The following is a 24,265-nucleotide window of genomic DNA, read 5'->3' on the forward strand; positions in this document are numbered from 1 at the left end:
ATGAAAATGATTCGTTTCTGTAGTTGTTTGACAACATGCTCCTCAAACGCAGCACATGATGCATCATGATGATCCAACAGTAAATAACTGCTAATTGCTGACTTTTTGTACATTATTGAACCGGACTGCGTGAGTCTCATCCGGAGCGTGGAGAAATATGAAACAGCTGGATTTGGTGCAATAATCTGTTGTATGTATTGTACTGTGGAGACTTTGATACTATCACTTTTTATTCTTGTATTTTTAAACATGTGTACAAGGCCTTTTCTCACTTGCTTTTGTTGTTTCGTGGTAACCGAGGTTCGTAAAATGTCCCACGCAGACGCAGGTTTCACCCTCTTCTACCAAAGATTATCCAACCATAAAACATCTCCGCCGTTTGGAAACACCCCCACATCTCACAGAATGCCCTGAGCATGACAGTTACTGTGCAAAATGTTGGTGAAATGAAAAAAGAAGTTCTGCCGTCCAAAGACTGTTGAATTAAGAATTCAAATGACATCCTCTTAAATGTATTGTAAATGACTTTACACTGACAACTTCCTTCAATTTGATCATTTTCTCCCCGTCTGTTTCTCTGATTTAAAAGTAGTGTCGTTCTTATCGCTGTAGACCTGGGATGTAGCTGCGTTCGACGTGTACCTGATGTTTTGTTGTCTGACCTGGCGCCTGGTTGTCTCACATTCGGATTGCTTTTTGTGTCGGTGTTATGAGGCTGATAAAGTTGTTTCTGTTTGTTTCTGTGAACTTCTAAATGCTAGCAGGAGGTTCTTTTTTCCCCCTCACCCATGACAAGAGTCTAAGTAAAAACGATCACTGCGCACGTGCTCAGGAGAGCACCTGCACTGACTTCCATGGTCCTATTATCTCTGGTGTTATTATCACAAATGACATAACTTTGACTTCTATTGGTCGCTCTATGATAGAAGGCCTCTGTTCAACTGAAAGTCAACATGTGCATTTTTTTACCAGCACATTAGAGAAAATTCAGCTCGTTTGTAACCTCTGAATTACAGAGAACAGAGTGTGATTCTCCAGATGTAATTTAATGTCCTCCTGCTCGAGTCCACATTGTTGAATCGTGGAAGACTTTTACAAAGTTCAGCGTGTCTGATAGCAAATCAGAATCTGTGACAAAAAAAAAAAACCTGCAGTCATGAAAGACCTTCTAAACCTTCAGTTGCAGGTTTTAACGCAGCAAATAATTACAGATGAAGCAGATGATGAGAACTTTCAGCTGTTCGATTCAAGAACAGGAGCTTTTATTTTCTCTCTCACAGACAGTAACAGTGTGAAAACTCTGACCTTTTGTTTCAGATGTAGCTTCAGTTCTTCAGAACTTTTTCTTAAATGTGAGGACAAAATGTTGGAAACTTATAGTCTAATAAATTGTGATTTTATTAACTGACAGGATTTTCAAAGTTGTAACAATTACTACTGTTATCAGTGGGTTATTCATTTCTTTGTGAGGGATTTCCTTTGACTCCATTCAGCGTTTTGCCAGTGAATTATGATTTGATGAAAATATTACCTCACATCTGGGTGTTTCTGAGAAGACGTGAAGCTCAGCGGTTCCTGCAGTGTGACTGACCAAGCCTTCAAAGCTTTGTATAATTCCCATTTTATTCCTGCATGATTGTTGTGGAATGTTCAAAAGTTGTGTAATAAATCTGAAAGTAACACCGTCTGACAGTGTCTTCATTTGTAGCAGGTGGAAAAAAAGTTTCATATTCCTGATTTTTCTGTTTAAGCGATGCGTTGACTCACGATAGAGTTCTGCTCTGTTCCAGGCTCATGATGTTTGCAGATTGAGAAGTTATTTGTGAATGGATTGACAATTAAAGTAACATGACTTTAATTGTAACAATATTCAGAATTATAATGATAATTATATTCAGAATCAGATGCTCAAACATGAACAATCATCATTGCTGCTACTAAATGAGAATGTTTTAATTCTTTCAGTAGTCTCAGATAATAATGCACAAAACTCTTGAATATGAAGAACAAAATCCTGCTTCTAAATGTAAAATATTTAAAACCTAAAAAGTTTTCTTTGCACATTAATGGTTATTGAATCATCACTCTTATTACTTTGAAAAAGTTCTGAAGAAGTTATTCATGTAATTTATATCAATGAAAAATGTGACACACACGAGACACACCTGTCTTTACAAACTATGCACATTTAATAGAGTACGATAGTGAAATATTGCCTCGATAAAACATTGACTACAGTCACCTGCATTAATATGATTTCACATTATATGAATAATATTATAATCAGGAAAACTTTGCAGCAACATAGAGGCTTCTTCCTTCATTTTGTTCAGCATTGGTGTCATAAATAATCAAAAAGCATATTTTGCACATATTCAGAAGAAACCCTAACCTCAGTTTCAAACATTAACAGATAACTTACTCATTATACATTTTTGCCTAATCAGTGTTTTTTCATGCACAGTTAATGATTACCATTTCATAAAGCATATGCTCAGGTTAACATAGAATACAAACGTAACATGTAATCAGTCTCAGAGGGAAAGTCTTCAGAACATTACTCCTCACAGAATTAACATAATATTAATATATAGTTTATATTAATCAGTTAGATATGTACATCCCCTTCAACATCTTCAGTGCTTTGATAGCATTGCATTCTACACAATAAACCCCACTATGCTAATATATCGTTGATAAGGAATGAATATAAGTTATTATCTGTTTGTAATAAGGCATTTTCAACTTATCTTCCTCATTAAAGTCACATTGAAAACTTGAGCTCAGCAGAATCTCCATGATTAAGAAACCAAAACCCTGGATAGAGGGGCTGAGTGAACTGGGTCTGGACTCTGTGGAGCAGAGTCATGCTTTCAGTGATGCTGTAGAAAGACAGAGTCCCTGCACTGTAATCCAGATACACGCCCACTCTGCTGGAATGAGGACCAGACAGCGGAGTTCTGGCGTTGTTGTGGTGGTACGAATAACCACTGTTGACACATCGCAAAGCCCAGGAATTTTTATAATGTCCAAACACACATTCAGACTTGCTGCCTGCTCTGCCTATGTCTTTGTACGCCACTGCGATGAAGACTTGACCGCTCCAGTTCACCTCCCAGTAACAACGGCCGGTCAGGGCGTCTGATCCCAGCACCTGCCACCATTTCAGGAACATTTCAGGGGGTGAATAGTCACACTGTTCTTCCTGCATTAATGTTGCCTTTCTGTTGTTTGCAGAAAGTTTCAGGAATGAGTTTGCAGTGTCTGGATCCAACGTGATTTGCCAAGCATATTTCAAAAATCCGTATCTGGTTTTGGGTTCTTGAACAGTCACTTGAGAGATTCTCTGTGAGTTCTTCATCAGCTCTTCACTCAGAGTCGCCTCCAGTTCGTCTTTCATGGTCAGCACAGCCAGCATCAGTTTTTCAATGTTCTGAGATTGAAAGTTTGTTGTTGGTAATGTTGTGGAATCACTCTGAAGTGACAGTGACGGGTAACTGTTTATGAAATGAAGGTGATCTTCTATCAAAGAGAGCTGTCCTAGTTCTGAGTCTTTCCTTCTCAGCTCCTCGATCTCCAGCCGTGTCTTCTCCTGAAGCTTTTTCAACTGACCCAAGTCCGTTTTCTGCTGGTTCCTCATCTTCTGTGTCACCTCAGAGCTTTTTTTCTCAATGAGACTGATCAAGTCTTTGAAAACTTCCTCACTGTCCGTCACAGTCAAATCAGCATGAAGACTGATGGCTTCCATTTCACTCTGACGCATCTGCACGTGTTTCTCTCTGTCCTGGATTCTCCGTTGAATATCTTCCCGATCCCGTGTGAGATCAGTTTGCCTCTTTGTCCACTCTGCCGCAGTCGAGACAGTGTCGTGACCCTTGTGCTGATCCATGGAGCAGAGGTAACAGATGCACTTTTGATCAGTGCGGCAATAGATCTTCATCACCTCGTCATGATGAGGGCAGAGGTTCTCCTGAAGCTTTAAGGTGGCTTCAACGAGTTTGTGTTTCTTTAACGGAGCTACGTCATAATGAGGCTGCAGGTGCTGCTCACAGTAAGACGCCAAACATACCAAGCAGGACTTGAAAGCTTTCAGCTTCCTCTCCGTGCAGAAATCACAGGCCACATCTTCAGGTCCAGCGTAGAAATGAGCAGGTGGGGCAGAAGGAAGCCCCACTTTCTTTAGGTCCTCCACTATCTCCGCTAACATGGTGTTCTTCACCAACACAGGCCTCGGTGTGAAATCCTGCCTACACTGAGGACATGCGTGGGTTTCCTTATTTTTCTCGTCCCAGTATCCTTTAATACAGCTCATGCAGTAGCTGTGTCCACAGGGAATAGTAGCTGGATCCCTCAAAAGCTCCAGACAGATTGAACAAGTCAGTTTTTCTCGCTCCAGCTGAATTGCCTGCTGCGCCATCTGTGGTCCTGGTGACAGTGAATGGCAAAGGTGCCCTTTCTGTTTACGGAGAAATGTCCCACCCACTCTCTTGGGGATGATCATATGTAACGTAACACTGGCAGTTCTGTGAATGTGCAAATACTGAACTTGGAGGGCATGTTTGTCTGGTTCTGCAGCATTCCTTTAAAATTATAGAGCTACTGACTGAAAGGAAGCTGGAGACAGAGGTGTCAAGAAAGTACTTTCCCATGCCATGTTTTCCATGTACCCAGTCAGTTCTCGAAGAGCTGGGCTGATTGTGATCACCTGGGCCCAGAACTGTTTGTTGCAGGTGATTCAAATCAGCCCAGCCCTTTGTTAACTGACTGGGCACAACAAAAACATGGCATGGGAAAGTACTTTCTTGACACCTCTGGCTGGAGATTGTATTTCCAGTACCTCAAATAAAAAACTAACAACTGAAAAAAAAAAATAAAATTATTTTAGTAATTACAATCTTAAAATATTTATATCAATATGTGTCATGTGAGGATTGTTTATTTTCTGACTCTACAAAATCATGTATCTATGCATTGATGCAATTATAATTTATTTAAATATCGTTCTGTTCGTCGGCGGAAGTTGATTTTGTTCTGTGTCACACGTAGTATTGTCCGCCAGTCCTCCTCCCTCTGTTCTTTAGTTCCGAGGACAGAATCAACCAGCACATCTCACCATGCTGTGACCAGCTCTAATATTTCTCTCGTTAATTAAAAATAAAACATGACGAGGATCGTGCATAAATTCCACCTTCCGTTCGCTTTAGTATTTCTGCTACATTATAGTGATTTGTGGAGGTTTTCGTGCGTTTCTGCTCGAGGTAAGAAACCGGCCGCTGCTAGCTAGCTGAGCTATGCTAACAACATCTCTGGAGTTAATAAACAAACTATCAACGTTATGAGCAATAGTTTCTATTAGCGTCGTAATTTTGGTTTATTCATACGAGTTTAGGACCAGCCATCTGATTTAGAGTTTTGGCTGTAATACCTGTTTTCTTCAGACTGGTTAAAATCGTTAAGATATAGTTAAATGCACATGACCGTTGCAGCGACAGAGCTATGTTTTGACACATTTCTGAATGAATTTAGTAAAATGCTATTGTTGTCATGGTAGATCACAATAAAACCATCTCCTAATGTACCTGTCCCAAGACAGAAACTAAATGTAGTTAACACAACTAACATAATTGCCAGGTGTTTCACAGTAACCTTTTAGAACACACGAACGAAATCAGAAAAACAACAGATAATTTGCTTCAGTGATCTAATTCATCCGTCCATGCCTGTCACAGGACAAACACACAGAAACAGACAACCACACACACACTCAAACACATGCATGTGTGTGAGATTAAATCAGAGTACCTGGAGGAAACCCTGACACACAGGGACAACATCCTCACTCCATACTGAAAAACCCGGACAGTATTTAAACCCATGGTATTCTTGCTATGATGCAAGAGTTTTGAACACTTTGCGTGCAGTATCAGTGATCAAATGACAAATATGCAAGGGATAAAATGAAGAAAAACAGCGTCATGTGATCAGATTAGGGAAACAAACAATTAATGCTGTAATCACCTTAAAAGTGGTCTTTGGATTGTTTCTCAGCAGTTAAGATTGTGTTTACTTCTATATTTGGCATCATTATCAGTCTTTTTTTAATTAAAAAACATTGAATTTACAGTCAAATTATAGTACAATCAGAGGTCTGGAATCATTGCAGAATTCTATGGCCTGTAATGTCTTTCATATGAACTTCAGATGAAATTTCTGACACAATACTTCATGTGAAACCCATGTTTTCAAGTCTTATTATAGTCGTCAGTTCATCTCTCTGCCACATGCGACATTTACTGAAAATATTTGAATCTTACCTTTTACAACACCACAGTGTTGACAATTCCCTTTTTTCTGCATTGAATACTTCTGACAGTAAGAAGTCTCTCATGTCTGGACCTTCCTGTTTACTGTTGCATAGGAAACACTCTCAGAGATTGAAACAGATTGATTGACAGATTTGTTGAATAGTTGAGCAAGATGAAGGACAAGTTATAAATGTCATCTCTCATACGCGTAAATATATCCATTTAAAAAACATGTTTTTTTTTTTATACTAATTTATATTTCATATCAGCCATCCATCAAGAAAGCTCTATCCATCGAAAATCCCACAAATCTCATGATTAACACAATGATTTCCTCTATTCATGTTAACCAGTGAGGATTTTTATTAGAGAAATACTTCATATTCAGTCTAACGTCAGCTTTAATTTTCTTCTTTCAGAAAATGATGAATCCACAGATGTCATTATTTTGGAGGACACCGTGTCTGACTTGGAGAACAGCCCAAAGTTTGTGGACTCGGAGGACTTGGACTCTCGGCCGAAGCGACAGTTCAAGACCGCTGAGATTGCGGATGCGGTGATGGGAACGGAAACCCCCATCGATCCGTCTGACATCGAATCCCTCTTCCCCAAGAATGTGAAAGACTATCTGTCCAGCTTCTCGCCGCTCTGTAATGAAAACGGCGAGCGGTGCGGCTCGCCTGCTGCGGCCGATGACGGCGAATCGCAGGAGGAGAGTGACGCCGAAGCATCGCAGCAGGTGATGAGTCATGTCTTCATGCTCTGTTGCGCACATTCAAAAAAAGAATCGCGTGTGTGTACAGTGGCAGAGGCTGACCTCTCCCCGGGCGTTTCCTCTCAGGTCACTCTGGACATCGTGCATGCAGACTCTGCGGGAACAGAAGAGGCGAACGCCACAGAGACCGCCAAGACGTTTAAGGTGAACTGCGACCGGAGGAACATCACAGGGATGGACAACTTCACCGTGCAGGTCCTGAACGCCTCACAGGTACTCACACGGTCTCCGAGGCTCGCGTGGATGTGTGTGTGCACATGTGATGAAACATTAACATTGCTCTGTACCCGTCAAGTACTTAACAGTTGTAATAGTAAAACGTTTTTTCACTCCAACTGTGTTTTCGCCATCAGAGAGATGTGCAGAATGAAGAATGACTGGTTTCCTGACATTAGTCCCGGTCCTCACGTCTTCCTCTTTTCTCTCAGGACCTCATGGAGTTCCTCAACGCCAACAGCACAGAGTGCTCAGTGGTGCTGTTCTTCACTGCCTGGTGCCAGTTCTCCGCCAGCCTGGCTCCTCATTTCAACGCCCTGCCGCGGGTGTTTCCCAGCATGCATTTCCTCGCACTGGACGCCTCACAGCACAGCAGGTAAACTGCAGTCGAATGTATCATCTCGCCCACTGTGAAGATTCCTAACCTTGTTCATCTGAAGCAGAAATATATGCTAAATTATTTTTAGGGATTAGTTTAATAAATGGTTAGATTCATTTCACCATTTCGAAAACCTCTTCCTTCTTCTGTTGGGCCCTCCAGTAGCCTCTCCACCAGGTTCGGCACGGTGGCGGTGCCGAACATCCTGCTGTTCCAGGGCGCCAAACCCATGGCTCGCTTCAACCACACCGACAGGACGCTGGAGACGCTCACCTCCTTCATCTCCAACCAGACAGGTACAGAAACCAGAGCAGGGGGAGACTGCCACACTCACTGTGGAAGAGTTTTCATTCAAATACTGATGCCGAACACTAGTTTTTAATCTTCACCGTGATTACATCATCTTCCCCATCGTCCCTGGTGTGTTGCAGGATTTGAAGCTAACGGTGACAGGAGCGTGACGGAGGCAGACCTCCTGGGGCCGCTCCCCAGCGTCCCTGTGAAGGGCGTCGACTGGCTGCTGGTCTTCTCCATCCTCTTCATCACCGGCTTCACTCTTTACGCCATCCTGCGGACAGACAGCATCCGCTGGCTCATACCTGGACAGGAGCATGAGCATCAGGACTGAAGACACAGCAGCGACAAACCCCTTTCCGAAAGCGTTGGGATGTAAATTATTAAAAAACACAAAAAAAACAAGGATGTAACAACATGCAGTACTCATTAACCCATGGTTTCTTTCTTTACAACAGAAATTGGATAAATTCTCAGTTGTTGAAAATAAAACATCTCAGCTCGTTTTGAATTTAATGACATCAAAATAGATAAGTTGGGACGTAGTTGTTTAACTTTGTGTAGATGAGATTTTACATCAGTCTGTAAAATGAGCATTGGTTTGTAAGAAAAATGTTGCTCCTTCCATCTGTTGTACAGATGTGCCTCTCCCATTCATTTCAGAGTGTGCTTCATCAAGTAGTTCCATGTTTTACTTTCACTTTATGAGTGTTCGTCCATTTTCTATCAAGCATAAAATATGGGTCTGTGAAAACTGCATGCTGTTTATACTGTAGAGATGTTTCTGTCTCTTTTGGAAATCGGGGTGTTTGAATTAATTTAAAGATGTGATTTTTTTAAATAAAGATTGTAACCATTTACTTGTTCAGTGCAACATTTCGGATCTGACATGATGCATTTCTAAAAGAGAAAACTCGGAACAATCCTGCCACAATTTTTCAGCTGAAGTAAAAAATAGTTTTTAAAAATCATGTTTTAGATGTCCCTTCAGTTGTGAACCACTGATATTTTTTTCAGACTGGCTGTGTGACTATAACCACGGCTTTAATGGCTCCTCAACCTCATCAGGCACTTGCTCACATTTCTCCTCAGCAGGTGGGATTTGAACCGTTGCCCTGACCATAGAAAAAAAATGACTTTCCAATCAAACATTTTTTTTTCTCAAATGGAGTCGTTGCTCGTTTTACCTGATGGTAAGAGAAGTGGACTCACAGGTTCACCTCCCACAGTGGCTTCCTGAGCATGACCCTTGACCCCTATAAGCTTCTAGAGTGCTGTGGATTCTCACTGCATCCTGCACAGGATGGGTAAATGTGGAATAAAGAATTTCACCAAGAGGTTCAATAAAGTAGATTAGGAAGTTTTTGTTAGCAATAATTAACTGCATGAGTACTCATACAGTAACCTATGATAAGTTATTAGTCTCACAAACATTGTATGAGATGAGCCATTACCTACATTTTGAGTGTGTTTGCCTGAATTCACAACTTCCAAGTTGTACAATTTTCAATGATACATTTTAATTAAATAGATCTCACTTATATAATTTCCAGTTCTTTAATAATTCATAAAGTCTTGAACCCTGTCTATTTTGAGTGGCCAGGAAACAAACCTGCAACTTTCCAAATGAGAGACAACTGTGACCAACCAAGCCCCACACACACGCGCGCGCGCGCGCGCGCACACAGTCTCGTATTTCTATCCTTGTGGGGACCTTCCATTGACTCCCATTCATGTCTAGCCCCTAACCCTGACCCTTACCCTAACCCTAACCCACACCACAACAAAGCCTAACCCTAAAGAAATGTTTTTGCACTTTTACTTTTTTCAGTAACAACAACATGGTCAAGAAAACACTGTTTCTCCTACTTAGGACCGGAAAAAGGTCCCCGCAAGGCACGTCGTTTCACGTTTTGCTATCCTTGTGGGGACATTTGGCCCCAACAAGGATAGAAATACGAGAACGCACACACACACACACACACACACACACACACACACACACACACACACACACACCACTTTACATCCAGATAAAAGCAGTAGTTAAGAGAGTGAGTTAGGTAATAATTTCAGTCTTGATTAAGCAGGGGGAACTGGATATTGGACATAGCTAGGATATTGGAAACTTATCTTGGACATTGCTTGTTTTTGATACACGTCAAAGTTTAGGTTGAACAAACCATTGAGGATCTATGGGTATCTAGTGCCAAACTCTACATTTAATCACTTGATCCACTCCAGCTTTGATAGGAAAGAGCAGGCTATGTTCAATTATTGGGATAAAAATATCATTGCAGATGCTTCAGAAGAGCACGTTTTTGTTTGTTTGTTTTTTTTTATTCAGGCATTAAACCGGACAGCTGTGTCGACACGTGAGCGGGCTGCAGCAGGGGGAAAGTGTGAGTGGAGGTCAGACCTGACCGAAACGTCTGTCATGTCTTCATTGATGTGTACGCTGCGGACCGGCGGCTCGTGGTGGTGCAGCCTGAGCCTGCCGGCCCGGCTGAGGACGCCTCGCCTCTCCAGGACCTGCTCGTCTCGCGCGGTGAGCGTGTCACACCGTTAGCATTAGCGCTCTAAGCACCTTATTGCACACGAGACTGGTGGCAGTAAACTCACGAGGCGAACACAGTGTAAACACAGCAGTCGGAGAACTCCATTAGAAAACAGTAAAAATGTATAAAATGTGGTTATCTGTGGATTGGCACTCGTAAATATGAAAAGTCTGACTATTATATTGTTGTTTATGTTGCATTATTTTTTTCGGCTTAAAATATTTTGCAACATCAGAGTTTATGAGCTCGTAATACCATACTTTATCCTCTTTGTGCTCTTACCTCCCCAGTCTTAACATGACTGACTTTATCCCGTGTTTCCTGCTTGCAATACCACAAATTTAGAGATTTTGTAATAAAGTTAACTTTTTTATTGATGCCGAATTTTAGAGTGCATCGTTAAATCTCCCAGTGTTCTGTTGGTAGTAATATTACTAGTTACTATGCCTGTTACTATTCAATTGAATGAAAAGGTAAAAGATTAACTCATCCCAGCAAAAACTCATGTTTTCTGGAAATAATTAGTGCTTTAAGATAGTTACAATATTGCAGTTTTTTGTTTTTGCCTCGTCCTTGTCTTCAGTTTGTTAAATTCCAAAGTGACAGTCATTTTTTGATACCAGGCTGCCTCCCTCTGGGTGAGCTGTATTAAACACTGGCATTTTAGAGATGAGCATTAAAGTGACAATGACAGGCTGAATAGGTGCTTAAGTTCTCAGAGGTTGGAAATCAGATGTGCCCTGCTCTGTTAAATTGTTAATTTTTGAGATGGAATGTGATTAAATAATGATTATTTTCATTCAGTCGTCAGACTCCCACTGGCTCTCTGCTGCAGACCGGGATCGGCTGGTGATGGAGCTCCAGGCCACCGGCTGGATGCAGGTGGAGGACCGGGATGCCATTTGCAAAGAACTTCACTTTAGAACCTTTAATCAGGTGAGCGATGTTTATGGGCTTGTGCAACCTGCTGTAGGACCCCATCTTCATGCCCTCTGCAGCCCCACTCTTCAAAAAGCACAGATCTGCCAGTAGACTCAGTATTTTCAGATGTGGGTTATCAGCCACAGTTAAGTGTGTCTCAGTTGTTTCCACCTCTCTCTTATGGCTGTGTAGTAGATACAAACATGCAATAAACTGCATACACAGATCACAGAACAGACGAATAAGTCCAGAATGAGGAGTGCATTGTTTTAGGCTGCCTGTGGCGTCCGCCCCCGCTCACTAAAGGGTTAATGTTTCCTTTTGTTTAGTTTAGTTAGTATAACGAAGCACTTCAGAATGCATGTAGAGGCTGCATCGAAGCTTTTATTCACTGTTATTTTTGTAACAGTTGAAATTTGTTGCTCTTAAGAGAATGATTATGCTACCTGCATGTTTTTAAGTGAAATAAGCACAACAAGGCTCATCCTGCAGTGAACACACTCATGTAGGCACAAACAAAAATCAACCTTCATGCAGTTAAAAAAAGTGAAAAGTAAAATGGGGAAAAATGTTTGCTTGTTTGAATCCCATGAAGAAAGAGTTAAGTTGGTGAAGTGAAAGTAGTTATTTAAATTGCAACTAAATTAAAATGTTGTGTATAAAGGATTACCCCCTTGACATGAACCATGTTTGTATTTTTTTTTAATCGTAAGGCTTCAAGAAGGTTGTGATAAAGTTCATAATTAGAGAAAATGCAGGGAAAATGACGTGAGCCAGAACAATTACACCTGTGCTTCTAATTCCATTTCTCCTTCTATCTTATGTTGAACAGATGACAGGAGTTAATTTGGGGTTTTACAACTGGAGACAGTTTGGAGACAAAAAAAAAATGTCACAACAACATTCCTGCAGTTATGTCTAGGGTACAGTTGTTTCTTTATTCCATATTTTTCGGCGTTATCCCATGGCTTTCTTCAGTAAACACCTTGTTCGGGTGTTACTGTAGTTATAGTTAAAACTAATGGTGCATGATTGCAAGTTCTTGACACAATAAACTTTAGACAACAAACTTCATGTTAGAACGTAGTTCTGTTTTTTTTTTTTTTTTTTTTTTTTTGGTTTTCATCTACAAACCCTAATTTGTTAATTTGATATCACAGTTTTTGAAGAAGACCACGGACATTACAAAGTAAATGTTCATTTTTTGATGTTTCCTGGTAAAACCCATTGTTTAAAGAGTCGTACAAAGCTGAACCTAGAATTGAAATGAAGAAACTCACTGTAAATGGGTCATTTTGTGCAGAGTCAGTCAGCGGCTCGCCACTTCAGCCGAACGTTGCGTTTTGCGAAAACGTCTCAAGGCCACTTAGCGGACTTCCTCTAATCCTGTCGTTAGTTGTTTTATCCCCTAAAATAGACTGTTTCTACACTTCCACGCGTTTGAAGTCGGACGGCGAGCGCTGACCTCCCCCCGCCCGCCCCTCCCGGCTCTAGAGCCTCTCCTCTTACCCCGGCACGTCAGGCTGCATTACCCTGAGCAGCGCCAGGCGGCCCGCTTGGCAGCAATTGGGGGTTTTGATCAGAATGATTTCTTTCACAAACAATCAAATTGGTTAAAATGTTTCATCTGGTTCTCAAACCACTAACAACCCCACCATTCCTTCTGGTAGATGTACTTTACTCTTTTTTTTCTTCTTCTTCTTGCTGGTTGCCACACTCCATTCCCTATCTCTGTCTCTCATTCCCAGTCCGTGCTCCATATTATTGGGGAATGAACTCATGTTGTTCCAATTTCGCATGTCGGCCATTCTTTCTGTCTGTTTTCTGGACACTGTCGTTCCTCCTTCACTCTTTTTATTCTCCGTCCAGAAAGCCCCTCTCCTCCTCCTGATTCCTCTGATGCATTTTCACAGACTCGTAGCTCGTTTTTCAGGGCCGCTCTTAAAGGGCTTTTTACTGGAGGGGGATGGAGATGAGGAGCGACATGCTGGCCCATTTCCATTCCCCACTTATCTGCAAGTGATGGACTTGAGGAAATCAGATCCCCAGGATTTTATTTTTTTTTTAAATAACAAAAAAAAAAATTCCGGTTGACACTTCCTCCTGTGGCCTGCAGGGGGCGGCAGAGCTGTACCCAGAGCTGCGGGCATCCATACATGCAGGGATGAAGCAGCCACTCAGAGCTGCAAATTAACTCAAAAGGAACATGACAGCTGGACTTGCTTCTTTGAGTTTATTTTTCTTTGATTACAGCAAGTGGAAAGTGTTATGATGCCGCTGTAACCAGCTCGGTAATCTATCTGCGGTGTGCGGTGTGCGCAGCTCGTCGTTAGTGGCAGTAGTCTGAGAAGTAACTGTGAGTTATTTTCCTTGTCAAGTCGTGGAGGTTTAATCGGGTTTGAGAGGTGGAATCCTCTCTCTGGAGCTGCTCTGGTCAGTGAGAATCCCTGCAATCACATGTGGAAACATCTCTGTGTGTGTGTGTGTGTGTGTGTGTGTGTGTGTGTGAGTGTGTGTGTCTTTAATACTGTAAATTCTGGCCGGAGCAGCGCATGGTTTTAAGTCACTGATATTGTTTACGCGCCCCAGCTTTATGCTGTGTATGTTTACGGGTGACCATCTGCTCCACATTTCGCCGGACGGAGTGGAAACATCCATGCGACACAAGCGAGTTTGGTAGCTTTCAGACGCGGGCCGTGGAGGAGAGGCCAGCTGTGCATGCTCAACTGCTGAGCTGCGTTAGCCGAGGATGACAAGGATGGCATGTCTCCTTTGGCCTCCAGACGTTCAGTTGTGCAGCAGTGGAGGGGGCGAATCCTTTAAAAGATGCATCTATCTCAAAACAACCGATAGCGCCGCACAAACATATAGGTAATTACAGACTGAAAACAGTTCTTACAGTTATAGTTTTTATTGTAAGGTTAGAAATCGTCACTGTTTTAAAAACTCCTTGGTTATGAAGACTTTTTGTGAATTTGAAAGGTTTTATTGGGCATAAATGAAGCGCTTGTTCCATGGCTTCATTGTGGGAATCGACTCAGGCTGTCGGTCAAAATATTTCCCTCAGACTCTGCGTCATGGCGCAGCGGCTCCGTTTTGATTTAATCAGAAGCTCAGGTTTTAATCTAGGTGAGAAACATCTGGTGAAATCAAGGACATGTCGACACCTCTCATCCCCCCGCAGCCAGTGTAATCAGATTACCGTCAAACAAACAAACAGCCGTTTTTCCCTGATACCGCCCATATACTGAGTGTGTGCTGCTGAACGCAGGTAGATCTCTCCTCAGACCGTCTGTTTGACACAAAAGAAGAATAAAAAAATCCTCCCTGGTATATTTAACACAAATTATTAATCAAGTTTGTTTTTGCTCAAGAACAGTTCTCACTTATAATTTAGATAAATGCATGAAATGATTTAATGCAAAGCCAGAAAAGTTAATGTCTGTAGCACTACTCAGACACAGCTCTGCAAGGGAAGAAACAAACATCAAAACAAAGTGAATAAGAAACACGTGAAGTGTGTTGTTTGATGGAAATCCTGAGTAGTGCGCATTTCAGGATAAAATCAACACGTGTCATCTGTATTGCATTAGTGATGTGCCAATCTAATATGTGTAAAATTATTATTGAATAACATCTTTAGTGCTTTTTCCTCTTATGAAATCAGCAAAGCAAAAGAGAGACTGTATTTAACTGCATGGCACCATATTTTTACATCAACAGTGTATTTTATGTATTGATTATTTATTGACTCTTATGTGCACCTTCATATTGGCAAATTCTGGCCGTAAAACAACTAAAAAGCAGCTTCAGAGCTTCCCTGACGTTGTGGTAGAGAGTTATCATTAAAATCTCAGATCGTAGCAGTACGTTTAAAATTATGATCAATCAGCATTTCTTTTTTTTTTTTTTTTTTTTTTTGTGCTGAAAAGAAAATGTCACAAACTCGAGACAAACAGCATGCCGAAACTGCGGCTCACCGCAGACGATAACCGCATTACGGCGGGCTCCCAGACTTCAGTTCCAGGTTGGAGGCGGAGCCGGGGGGGGGGGGGGCGTCCCTCTGCGTCAAATCTCCTGCAAGCCCCTGCCTCTCGTTATGGGCCTCGGCCTGCTTGTGTTAAATAAGATGTCCTACAACTAAAACTGAGCCTCTGGGTGAACCGAGCTCCCCAAGCTGAGCGGTCCTCCTCCTCCTCCTCCTCCTCCTCCTCCTCCTCCTCCGCCGGCTTCACACACACCGACGTCCAGCTGCCGGCGTCGCTCGCTCCATTATATCTGAAAAGCACCTTTTGGTTTGAACTTAACTGCTCTGTTGATTTTTGATGCTTTCCATCGAGAAAATGTTCCAGGCTGCTCAAGAAAGTTTCACACAAACGTCAGCCAACTCAGAACTGAGCCCTAGTGTGTGTGTGTGTGTGTGTGTGTGTGTGTGTGTGTGTGTGTGTGTGTGTGTGTGCGCGTAAGTGCTCAGACTGTATCCTTCACTCGGGGCGAGCCGCCGCCTGAATGGCTCAGAGGTGTTCAGTTCCCACCTCCGCCTCCAGACCGGGGCCGTCCCTGGGAACTGGAGGCGTCCAGCATTCACCCCGGCGGCCGGAGGGAAGCGGCGAGGTGTGGCGCCCGGGCGGAGGTGGTTAGATAATCTGGCCACCGGGCCTCGGGGAGAGTCAGACGGCCCTGACGTCTGCTGTCTTTTGACGGGCCCGGTGATCTGTGTGTGAGCCCTCACCGGTCGCCCCGCCGTTAATGAGGGGGTTTGCATAAGTCGGCCTCAACACCACGACGTGACACTCGTTACAGGAATAGGAGCTGACGTGTGTGAAGAGGTGCTACACACACACACACACGAGTGTTCACCAGGTGCCAGAGCATGTGTCTCTCGGCTATTAGAATGTTAATTTGAGAAGATTAATACTCGCCATGTTTGGCGTGATCGTGGGAGCGCCCTCCCCTTGGCAGTGGAGTGGGCAGCCCGGTCCGGCCAGCTGGAGGCTCGAGAGGAGCTCTGTGGAGAGAGAAAAGAAACGAGGCATAAGAGGTGTGGTCATCATCATCATCATCATCATCATCATCATCATCACCACCACAACCACCAGCGTTCAGATCACAGCAGTGAGGGTTTTCCAGGGGGTGATGATGATGATGATGATGGTGGAGCGTTGCGGGGTAATCATTGGCTCGTAATGGAGGAGCCTTCAAGTGTGCGTGGGCGAGCGCTCGCGCCGAGGAGGCCGCGTGCGTTCGCCCGCACAGGCGATCGGCGTGAAGGCGTCTCTGTCCGGGGCCAGTCGGCGTATAGGCGCAATCTGCATGCACTTAGTCCTGGCAAGGCAGAGCAGGCGTCTCTAAGCCCTTGGACTGCACGGCGGTGGAAAGCCGATCTGTAAATAACAGACATGTGTTTGAAACCGAGTCCTGTACTGCAGCCCACAGCCGCAGCGAGAGCGAGCGAGCGAGAGAGAGAGAGAGAGAGAGAGCACCGCTCTGCTCCGACGTCAAATTGTCTCATCCAGTGTTGTATGACAATCACGCCGTAATAGCACCAAAATGGCTCCTCAGAAGCGGTGTGTGTGTGTGTGTGTGTGTGGGTGTGTGGGTGTGGGTGTGTGTGTGGGGGGGCAGAGTGGGGGTCTGCTGTCGGGTGTTTCTGATTATTCGAGACGGGGGCCTGCATAATGTCACGTCAAATTATCTGCCTCTGACAGCTCCGGCTCGCCGGGCCAGTCGGATCGGCCGGATACCTGACTGCCGGGCCGACCCGCCGCGCCGCGGGAGCGCGGCCCGCACAGCGCAAGATGGTCGAACGACGCGCTGCGAGCAGGCAGAGCCCTTGACCTCTGCTGCCTCGCCGCCTCGGCTGGGAGTGGAGCGCCGGTTTGGTTTTCCGTCTGGCCCGAGCGGAGCGTGTTGCGCCGAGCCGCGGGTGACGGACGCGCCGCTCGGCCTGCTTTGTGTCCCGCTGCTTGGCTTACTGCCCCCCAGGGACCCCCGCCTGATGTGGGTCCAGTTTGGACATCCAACCCCCTTTTCACGGCTCCTCTTTCTGTTTCTTCTCCTTTTTTTATAAAGTCTTTAGTCAGGATTCAGGTTGCATAACCGTCATCTTCTGTTTCACATTCCTCGCTCTTCCTAATAATCGCACTCTGCTCTGTGGTTCGTTTGCACACCAGCGAGGCTCAAACAGGCACGTAGAATCTCTCTGGGAGTGTGACGCTACTCAGGATAAAAGCCGGACAGCCCGCATAATATCCAGCACTTTGAAGCTGGGATAATGAGTATAAGCTCCGTTCGGGCTTTAGACTGCTGCTCTGTCAACTGAACTGATTCAGGATGTAAATAGAAAACACTCTCGTTTGGATGCTAATGCAACATTTGTTCTTCATCACCGAAAAACTGCCATCGTGCCACGAGTTGGCTTTGGTGGAGAACTATGCTTCTCGAATGAAGAGTGGCTTAAAGTGACCCGTCACTGGTCGGCCGGGCCGCTGCCAGCCCTCTGAGATCTGTGGAAACATATCACGCAGCCGTGACCGCAGATGTTTGGAGTCGCAGACCTGCCGTAATGTCAGCCGGTTCGTAAAACTGTTGCTGCGATGCCGCTTCAAAGTGGCGCGGCCCAGCTGGCAGACGTGCAGCGCCGAACGGATCCTCCCCCGCGGTCGGAGACGGAGTAACAGCCGGGTTTTCACGCAGGCCAGGGCCGTGAAAACGGTTTCTGTCTCGTGGTAACAAACTAATGCACGTTCATTAGAAAGGGAAAAAAAAAGTCAAATGCAAGAATTTTTTTCTGCTACAGTCACACAGTCCTGCATGGCTTTGCAGATACATTACAGCTGCTCAGATTGTTGCTAATTTGTACACTTGAGGGCAGCAGGAGAACAAACCAACCCGCTCTCAGGAGCAGTATGAGTTACGAGTGATTATGGATAGGCCACCACTTCTTACAAGTAGAGAACTAGTGGTTATCGTTCCAGGAATTTAAAATGAACTGCTGTGTGAGAACTGTTTAAGAGCTGCTTCCAAGCAGGTTAGCAGTGACTGTTTCACTCAGCTCCTCTTTACTGAAAGATTACTCTTTAACCTGAGCTGATATATTAGCTTTTAGCTGTGGGGTTTTGGTTTATCTGAGCTGTTTTGCTGCTGCTTCTTCTCAGTGTCATCGTTGTTATAAACGCTTTCCTCTTCCACATTTTGGAGCATTTTCCACCAAATAACTGATGTAGGTAATGATTGAATCATTCAATTAACTCCACCACTATGAAACAACAGCACACTGTTAAGAGGTTTCACCAAAAAAAAAAACAAACAAAAACAAAAAAAACATAAAAAGTAATGTTTTTCCATATAATCATAAAGATTTGTACAGAGCATGGGTAGCTTAAATCAGAGGTGAAATATTAATGATACACTATTTTTAAATGTATAATTTTTTCCACTTTATTAATGCTACTACTAATTATTATTACTATTACTACTATTTAAAGGATGTTTAGATCTAAATTTTAATTTCAGAATCAACATGGAGACAAGGTTACGATGCTGAACATAAATTTGAAGATTCATTGACAAAAGCTTTCATATTTATATTGATTGAAGCTTAATATAGCCTAATATAAATGTTTTAATATGTTGATGCTTTTGTTATAATCTTTCTGTCTTTGATTGCTTTGTGTTATTTTGATGCTTATGCACAAAAAGATTTCCTGATCCGAATGAGATCCCATGATAAAATCAAAGTGAGGCTGGGACATCCAGAAATAAATATCTGGCTCCCGCCACCGCAGGGTCGCCGTCAAAGGCCGAAAAGCGAGAAGCGTCTTGAAAAGAAGTCAAATTACTTTTTGTTCGGGATGGAAAGAGAAAAAAAAAAAAGGTGGAGTTCTGGAAAAAAGGAACAACGCGTAGGAACCGTCAGGAACCTCAGAAAGCTTTTACCTGTCAGAGTTCCTCAGCTGCAGACCGGAGAGACACAGAGAGGACATGTTTGGACAACACCTGACATGACAGGCCGCTTAGCCGTCCCCATTAGAGCCAATGAGACGGGAGGAAAAGCAGACCGCCTCAGCCTCCAAATTGGTGCCAGCGGGGTCAAGTTGCAGGAATATGCCAATTACTTAAATTGATCAGGAGACGGTTTCCTTGATAACCAATTTGATCAGGCTGCCGATCGTGTTACACGCACACACACACACACACCCACACACACACACACACACCCCGCTGCACGGGGAACCCGGCAGGCCCGCTGAGAAATTGGCTACAACACACCGAAAAGGCTCAACGCAATTTCCGCGCAGGGAGCAATTCTGTGCCGTCGTGTCAGGTGGTGGACGGGCCGCGGCCCCCGCCTGTAAACAATGGCATTTCAGTTGATTTAATTAGGCAGAGAGGAAGCATTTAGGGGCTTAATTGAGATTGCAGTGGGAAATTGCTCTGAAATAGGTCTACCTGATTTTTTTTTTTTTTTTTTGCTTTGTTCACGGTGAGCATGACGAGGGATTTCACTCTCCTCTTTGTAGATAATTAGAACAACCGTAATCACTCCCTGGATGGCCGTGATTGGAGAGCGCCACATGCCCCACTCGAAATATGAAGAGTGTGTGTTTTGCTCAGTGTGTGTGTGTGTGTGAGTGTGTGTGCAATGCACTGGCCCCTATGTGGGTGTGGAAGCATGTACACATGCAGCCGGGGAGGTTTCCTGCGCGCTCAGGGACGTTTCCCTGCCTCAGACGGCAGCGTGGAGCCTCGTGCACGTCTGCAGATACGTCTTCGCTCTTCTGTTTTCTCCCCTTTTAAAAGAACTGCCTGCAAGAGTTCCGTTTGATTTTTAAATAGGCTTTCATGACAGATGCAGCTTGTGTCACGCTGTGCTTGTTCTGCAGGCTGGCGTGTCGTTCTGGGAGAGCTTCTGTTAAACAGTAAATGCTGTATTTTACATTGTTTCTCCACTTCAAGCAGTTCCCTAATGAGGAAAACAAAATCTATCCTCTATCTACACAGATTTGTAATTAATTTATGTGTTTTTCTTCATTTTTTTCTTAAAGTAGTTATTTTTTAGGTTTAACAATTTCTCCAATAATCACTTACTGTCCACAACATGTAATTTATGAGCTAAAAATACTGATGTACTGTACATTTCCTGATGGTTATTTCTTTAAATCACTCAGAATATTTCCAGTTATCCACATCTGCTCACAAACGTACATTTTCTATTAACAATCTAAAAAAACAACACAAAGCCAGTTATCGCAGCATTCTAAACCTAAAGCAGCTCAGCTGAGAAAACTCTGCACTTTGAACCTTTGTCGTCAAAGTAAAGATGAATTCGTCCTCCCAAACTAAAACTCGGAGCATTTCTCACCAGAGAGGAGAAAACTCGGCCGTCGTTGGAACACAGTGTTCTGCCGGGGCAGTGCTCCGCTGTCAGCGCGTCGAGGCTCACTGCAGCTCGGCGGTTTTACAGTTTTCTGCATGATGAGGAGAATTTCAAATTCTGTTCTGGATTTTACTAATATTACTAATATTGAAGAAATGGGATTTTTTTCTAGCAATTGCTGCCAGCGTTTTAGCTGCTTTTCAGCTGAAAATATTCCTGAAAGCGTGCCTCTTCCAGCTGTTAATCGTACTCACAGGTGGTTCTAATATTAGACCTTCATTTAGACAGAGCTAATGACACAGTTTGTAGGTCGACTGTCTTTTTCCTGTCGATGTTTAGTAACCGAGAGTCAACATTTTCCCCCCGACAGGCGTTTGGCTTCATGTCCCGTGTGGCTCTGCAGGCGGAGAAGATGAACCATCACCCTGAGTGGTCCAACGTTTATAATAAGGTAACGCGCCCTCTGCCTCGTAGCTGGAGTCGCACCTTGCCACGGAGACCGAGGAGCAATCTGCAGCGCTGCATTTGTTTAGTATCGATTACAGAAATCACAGCTTTGTGGAATGGGACGGCGTTATCCCGGCCATGTGTTTGATTTACTTCCATATTGACAATGCCACGGCTGGTTTGAAACAAATTACAGACACGCCGAGATCAATCGACCCCGGATAAAGTCAGATTTTTTCATGTCAAACAATCATCGCCGGGTCTGGAGAGCTCCCCGCTGGAAAGCCCGAAACACACTCCGGCTCGTCACAGCAACCAGAAGAACTCAATGGCTTCGCGCCGTAATCCCGTCGTTTTTCTTGCGAAAAGCTCTGCAAATATCTCTGCCTCCCCTCCGCAAACCCCCACATGCTCGCTCACATGCTCGCTCGCTCGCTCTGCCTCCAGAATGCAGCAGTGGTCGATATGACAAAGCCAGTCCCTGAAAATCTCCCAGCATTAGACTGCAGCCACTGAGTTACTGTGTGGTGGAGCGGGCCGCTCCGGCAGGAATGCCGCTCCTAATCCACTCTTTATTAAAGTGGCTGTAGGACGGAGCTGCAGGTCTCCGGGCCCCCGCAGCACTTTCCACCAGACACTTACACTCAAATCCCACACCGACCGGGGTTCGGCCTCGGCGAAGTGGACGCCGCACGCTGAGCTACTGCTAATGTTCTCCTGAAATCGACCGTTTTGCCGGCTGTAAGTATTCAAACGGCGAGTTTACAAACATTTCTCTTCCTGGACTGGAGGGGAAGCAGCATTATTGGCTGATTGAACATTAGTGGGCGGAGCCAAAAAAAGAGATCCCTTAGATTGTTCCTCACTACCGAATTATGTATGGACCGCCATCACAGTGCAAAGAGAAATTCTGCAAGGTTTTTTTTAATGCTGTTTCAGGCCCCAATTACACGTTTTCAAGTGAAAATGCAAAACTTTCATTGCTCAGAACCACTTAAAACACAACAGTTTGAAAATGTTTCAGACCAACGCGCGTGTTCTCCCATTGTTAATGTTTGTAGCACATTGTTTTCTTTGTGTAGTTTCATTTCAAAATCAAACAAGTAGTGGCCCGACATGCAGACGACATGTTTTTCTGAAAGAAAAATACCAACTGGATGTCTTTCCACTTGAATCGCTGTGCAGCCGGGGCGGAGCTCGGTGTTTTTCTCCGTGCTCCGGTTGCTGATCGGCGTGTTGTCGCTCTGTTTCCTCACAGGTACACATCACGCTGACCACGCACGACTGTGGAGGACTCTCCAAACGGGACATCAAAATGGCCAAGTTTATTGACCAAATTGCTCTTCCTGGTTAATTGTTTTGCATTTCGATCAAATTTGCACTTTTTCTAGCGTCCATGCTGTTGTTTTCAACACTGGTGTGAGGAATCCGTCTTTTTCGTGTACATACGCTTTCTCTGTTTTTCTTGGAAATAAAGTGTTTTTACACATATTGAAGGTTCCGTTTTCTTTTTTTTTTCCTATTGCTTTCTTTAATGAAGTTCTGTTAAAACGAAGGTAAACGGCTGGCCGCTGATCCAGAGGACACTTTTCCCCGCAGGCCTCCTCCGGACCACATGTTCCCATTTCTGGCTTTGGAGAGTGGAGTGAAACGAGGAAGGGGTCAACCTCAGTAGGAAGGGGATTTATTGTGATTTACGATTTGGTAAGGGATGAGTCACATCGGGCTTCTGTGTTTCCCTCACTGCTCTGCCAGCAGGAGAAGACGACCAGAGCCAAATCAGTAGGACTGGGTCAAAAAATGTCTTTTTGCGTCAGTGTTTTCTGCTGAATGTGATCATTATGCTCTGCTGCACGCGTTAAATTCCTGACATGCTTGTTGAGTAGAGCAGTCTTTCAAACATTGCATAATTATAATTCATTAAAGTGATCTGCTCATTAAGTGCAAAAGGTCCTATAATTATCGTTACAATAACAGTTGCCACTTTTGGAAAACGCTTGTACGGATGAAGACGTGCGCCAGCAGCTCTGAAAGCCTCTCCAATCTTTTTTAAAAACAAAATAACAAAAAAAAAAAAGCTGAAGGCAAGTTTTTGGAAACATTTCCTGAGAATCAAACGGTTTAGCTCAAGAACAGGTTTAAAGAAAAACATTTAGATGTTTCTAATATTAAAACATCACTTCAGGCTTGTGGTTTTACAAAAAAGACAACTTTAAAAGTTGAGGATGTGAACGACGGAAGGTCATGTCAGGAAGTGAGTCACCTGACCTGAGCCAATAATCTATACTCCGTCCAATCACAGCCCACACTGACCTGAATAATTGGGCAGGAAACACTTTTTAAAAGAGGAATACACTTTAAACAGGAGTCAGTCTGCAGTATTCTCACCATTCTCTGGAAAAAAACAACCAAAATCTCACTGTCAAATGGTGCATTTAAGGTCTATTACTGTTTGGGAAATTAGCTTCATTGATCCTCGTGAATAGAAAATGTTCAATAAAATGACAGTCTACATGAGGGCCTTGGATCAGGCGTGGGAAGTGTGTACTTTTCTTGGAAGGTTTTCCAAAACCAGCAATTACTTAACAGTCAAGGTTACTAAAGATACTGTACTACAACATTCTGTAGTTACTATAATAATGCTATTTATTTAACTTGGAGATGGCATTTCTATTAAATTGTATAATTTTCACATTACTATTTCATAGTGAAGGCCGTCCAGGCCCACACACACACTTAGACACACACATCTCAAGTGCATGTTCGAAGTTAGGTGTGTATCATATTGCGGGGGACGATTTGTGAGCACTTAACCCGCCGTCCCATCCCGTACGGTCAAGTCCATACGTGAACCGGACAGCCTTCACATCTGCTGTGCTTTAAGTCGCAGGCTGACCCACGCAGCCGCCCCTCGAGCAGCCAGGCTGCGAACAATAGCAGCCAACTCAAGTGTTTCTAATGTTACTGACAGAAAACACACTGAATCCACTC

At 43.8% G+C, this 24,265-nt stretch overlaps 3 protein-coding genes across 4 annotated transcripts; 2 read left to right on the forward strand and 1 right to left on the reverse strand.

The window, feature by feature from the left end:
- Nucleotides 1-1,560: 1,560 nt before the first annotated feature.
- On the reverse strand, nt 1,561-4,460 carry LOC115395642 (tripartite motif-containing protein 16-like). The gene has a single exon (XM_030101270.1). It carries the CDS (start codon nt 4,415-4,417, stop codon nt 2,765-2,767), a length of 1,653 nt encoding a protein of 550 aa, XP_029957130.1. The 5' UTR covers nt 4,418-4,460; the 3' UTR covers nt 1,561-2,764.
- A 627-nt stretch (nt 4,461-5,087) lies between these two features.
- txndc15 (thioredoxin domain containing 15) lies at nt 5,088-8,829 on the forward strand. 2 transcript variants are annotated; one of them, XM_030100873.1, is made up of 6 exons: nt 5,088-5,258; nt 6,725-7,044; nt 7,147-7,293; nt 7,509-7,672; nt 7,838-7,971; nt 8,107-8,829. In XM_030100873.1, the coding sequence occupies exons 1-6, from the start codon at nt 5,162-5,164 to the stop codon at nt 8,301-8,303; spliced, it is 1,059 nt and encodes a 352-aa protein (XP_029956733.1). In that variant the 5' UTR covers nt 5,088-5,161; the 3' UTR covers nt 8,304-8,829. The 2 variants fall into 2 exon arrangements, with proteins under 2 accessions (XP_029956733.1, XP_029956734.1); XM_030100874.1 differs by having other exon boundaries at nt 7,841-7,971.
- Nucleotides 8,830-10,368: 1,539 nt separating this feature from the next.
- Nucleotides 10,369-22,718, forward strand: LOC115395515 (pterin-4-alpha-carbinolamine dehydratase 2). Its single transcript, XM_030101090.1, has 4 exons — nt 10,369-10,517; nt 11,332-11,463; nt 21,198-21,278; nt 22,533-22,718. The coding sequence occupies exons 1-4, from the start codon at nt 10,407-10,409 to the stop codon at nt 22,626-22,628; spliced, it is 420 nt and encodes a 139-aa protein (XP_029956950.1). The 5' UTR covers nt 10,369-10,406; the 3' UTR covers nt 22,629-22,718.
- Nucleotides 22,719-24,265: the final 1,547 nt, after the last annotated feature.

Source organism: Salarias fasciatus, chromosome 10, assembly GCF_902148845.1.
Source record: "Salarias fasciatus chromosome 10, fSalaFa1.1, whole genome shotgun sequence".
NCBI classification, from domain to species: domain Eukaryota; kingdom Metazoa; phylum Chordata; class Actinopteri; order Blenniiformes; family Blenniidae; genus Salarias; species Salarias fasciatus.

Excerpts from the sequence above, each read along its gene's own strand:
- LOC115395642 (XM_030101270.1), bottom strand. The coding sequence starts at position 4,417 with ATGGCGCAGCAGGCAATTCAGCTGGAGCGAGAAAAACTGACTTGTTCA.
- txndc15 (XM_030100873.1), top strand. The coding sequence starts at position 5,162 with ATGACGAGGATCGTGCATAAATTCCACCTTCCGTTCGCTTTAGTATTT. Across the intron at positions 5,259-6,724 it reads TTCGTGCGTTTCTGCTCGAG|AAAATGATGAATCCACAGAT; the intron begins GTAAGAAACCGG and ends TTCTTCTTTCAG. Across the intron at positions 7,045-7,146 it reads ACGCCGAAGCATCGCAGCAG|GTCACTCTGGACATCGTGCA; the intron begins GTGATGAGTCAT and ends GTTTCCTCTCAG.
- LOC115395515 (XM_030101090.1), top strand. The coding sequence starts at position 10,407 with ATGTCTTCATTGATGTGTACGCTGCGGACCGGCGGCTCGTGGTGGTGC. Across the intron at positions 11,464-21,197 it reads ACTTTAGAACCTTTAATCAG|GCGTTTGGCTTCATGTCCCG; the intron begins GTGAGCGATGTT and ends TCCCCCCGACAG. Across the intron at positions 21,279-22,532 it reads GGTCCAACGTTTATAATAAG|GTACACATCACGCTGACCAC; the intron begins GTAACGCGCCCT and ends GTTTCCTCACAG.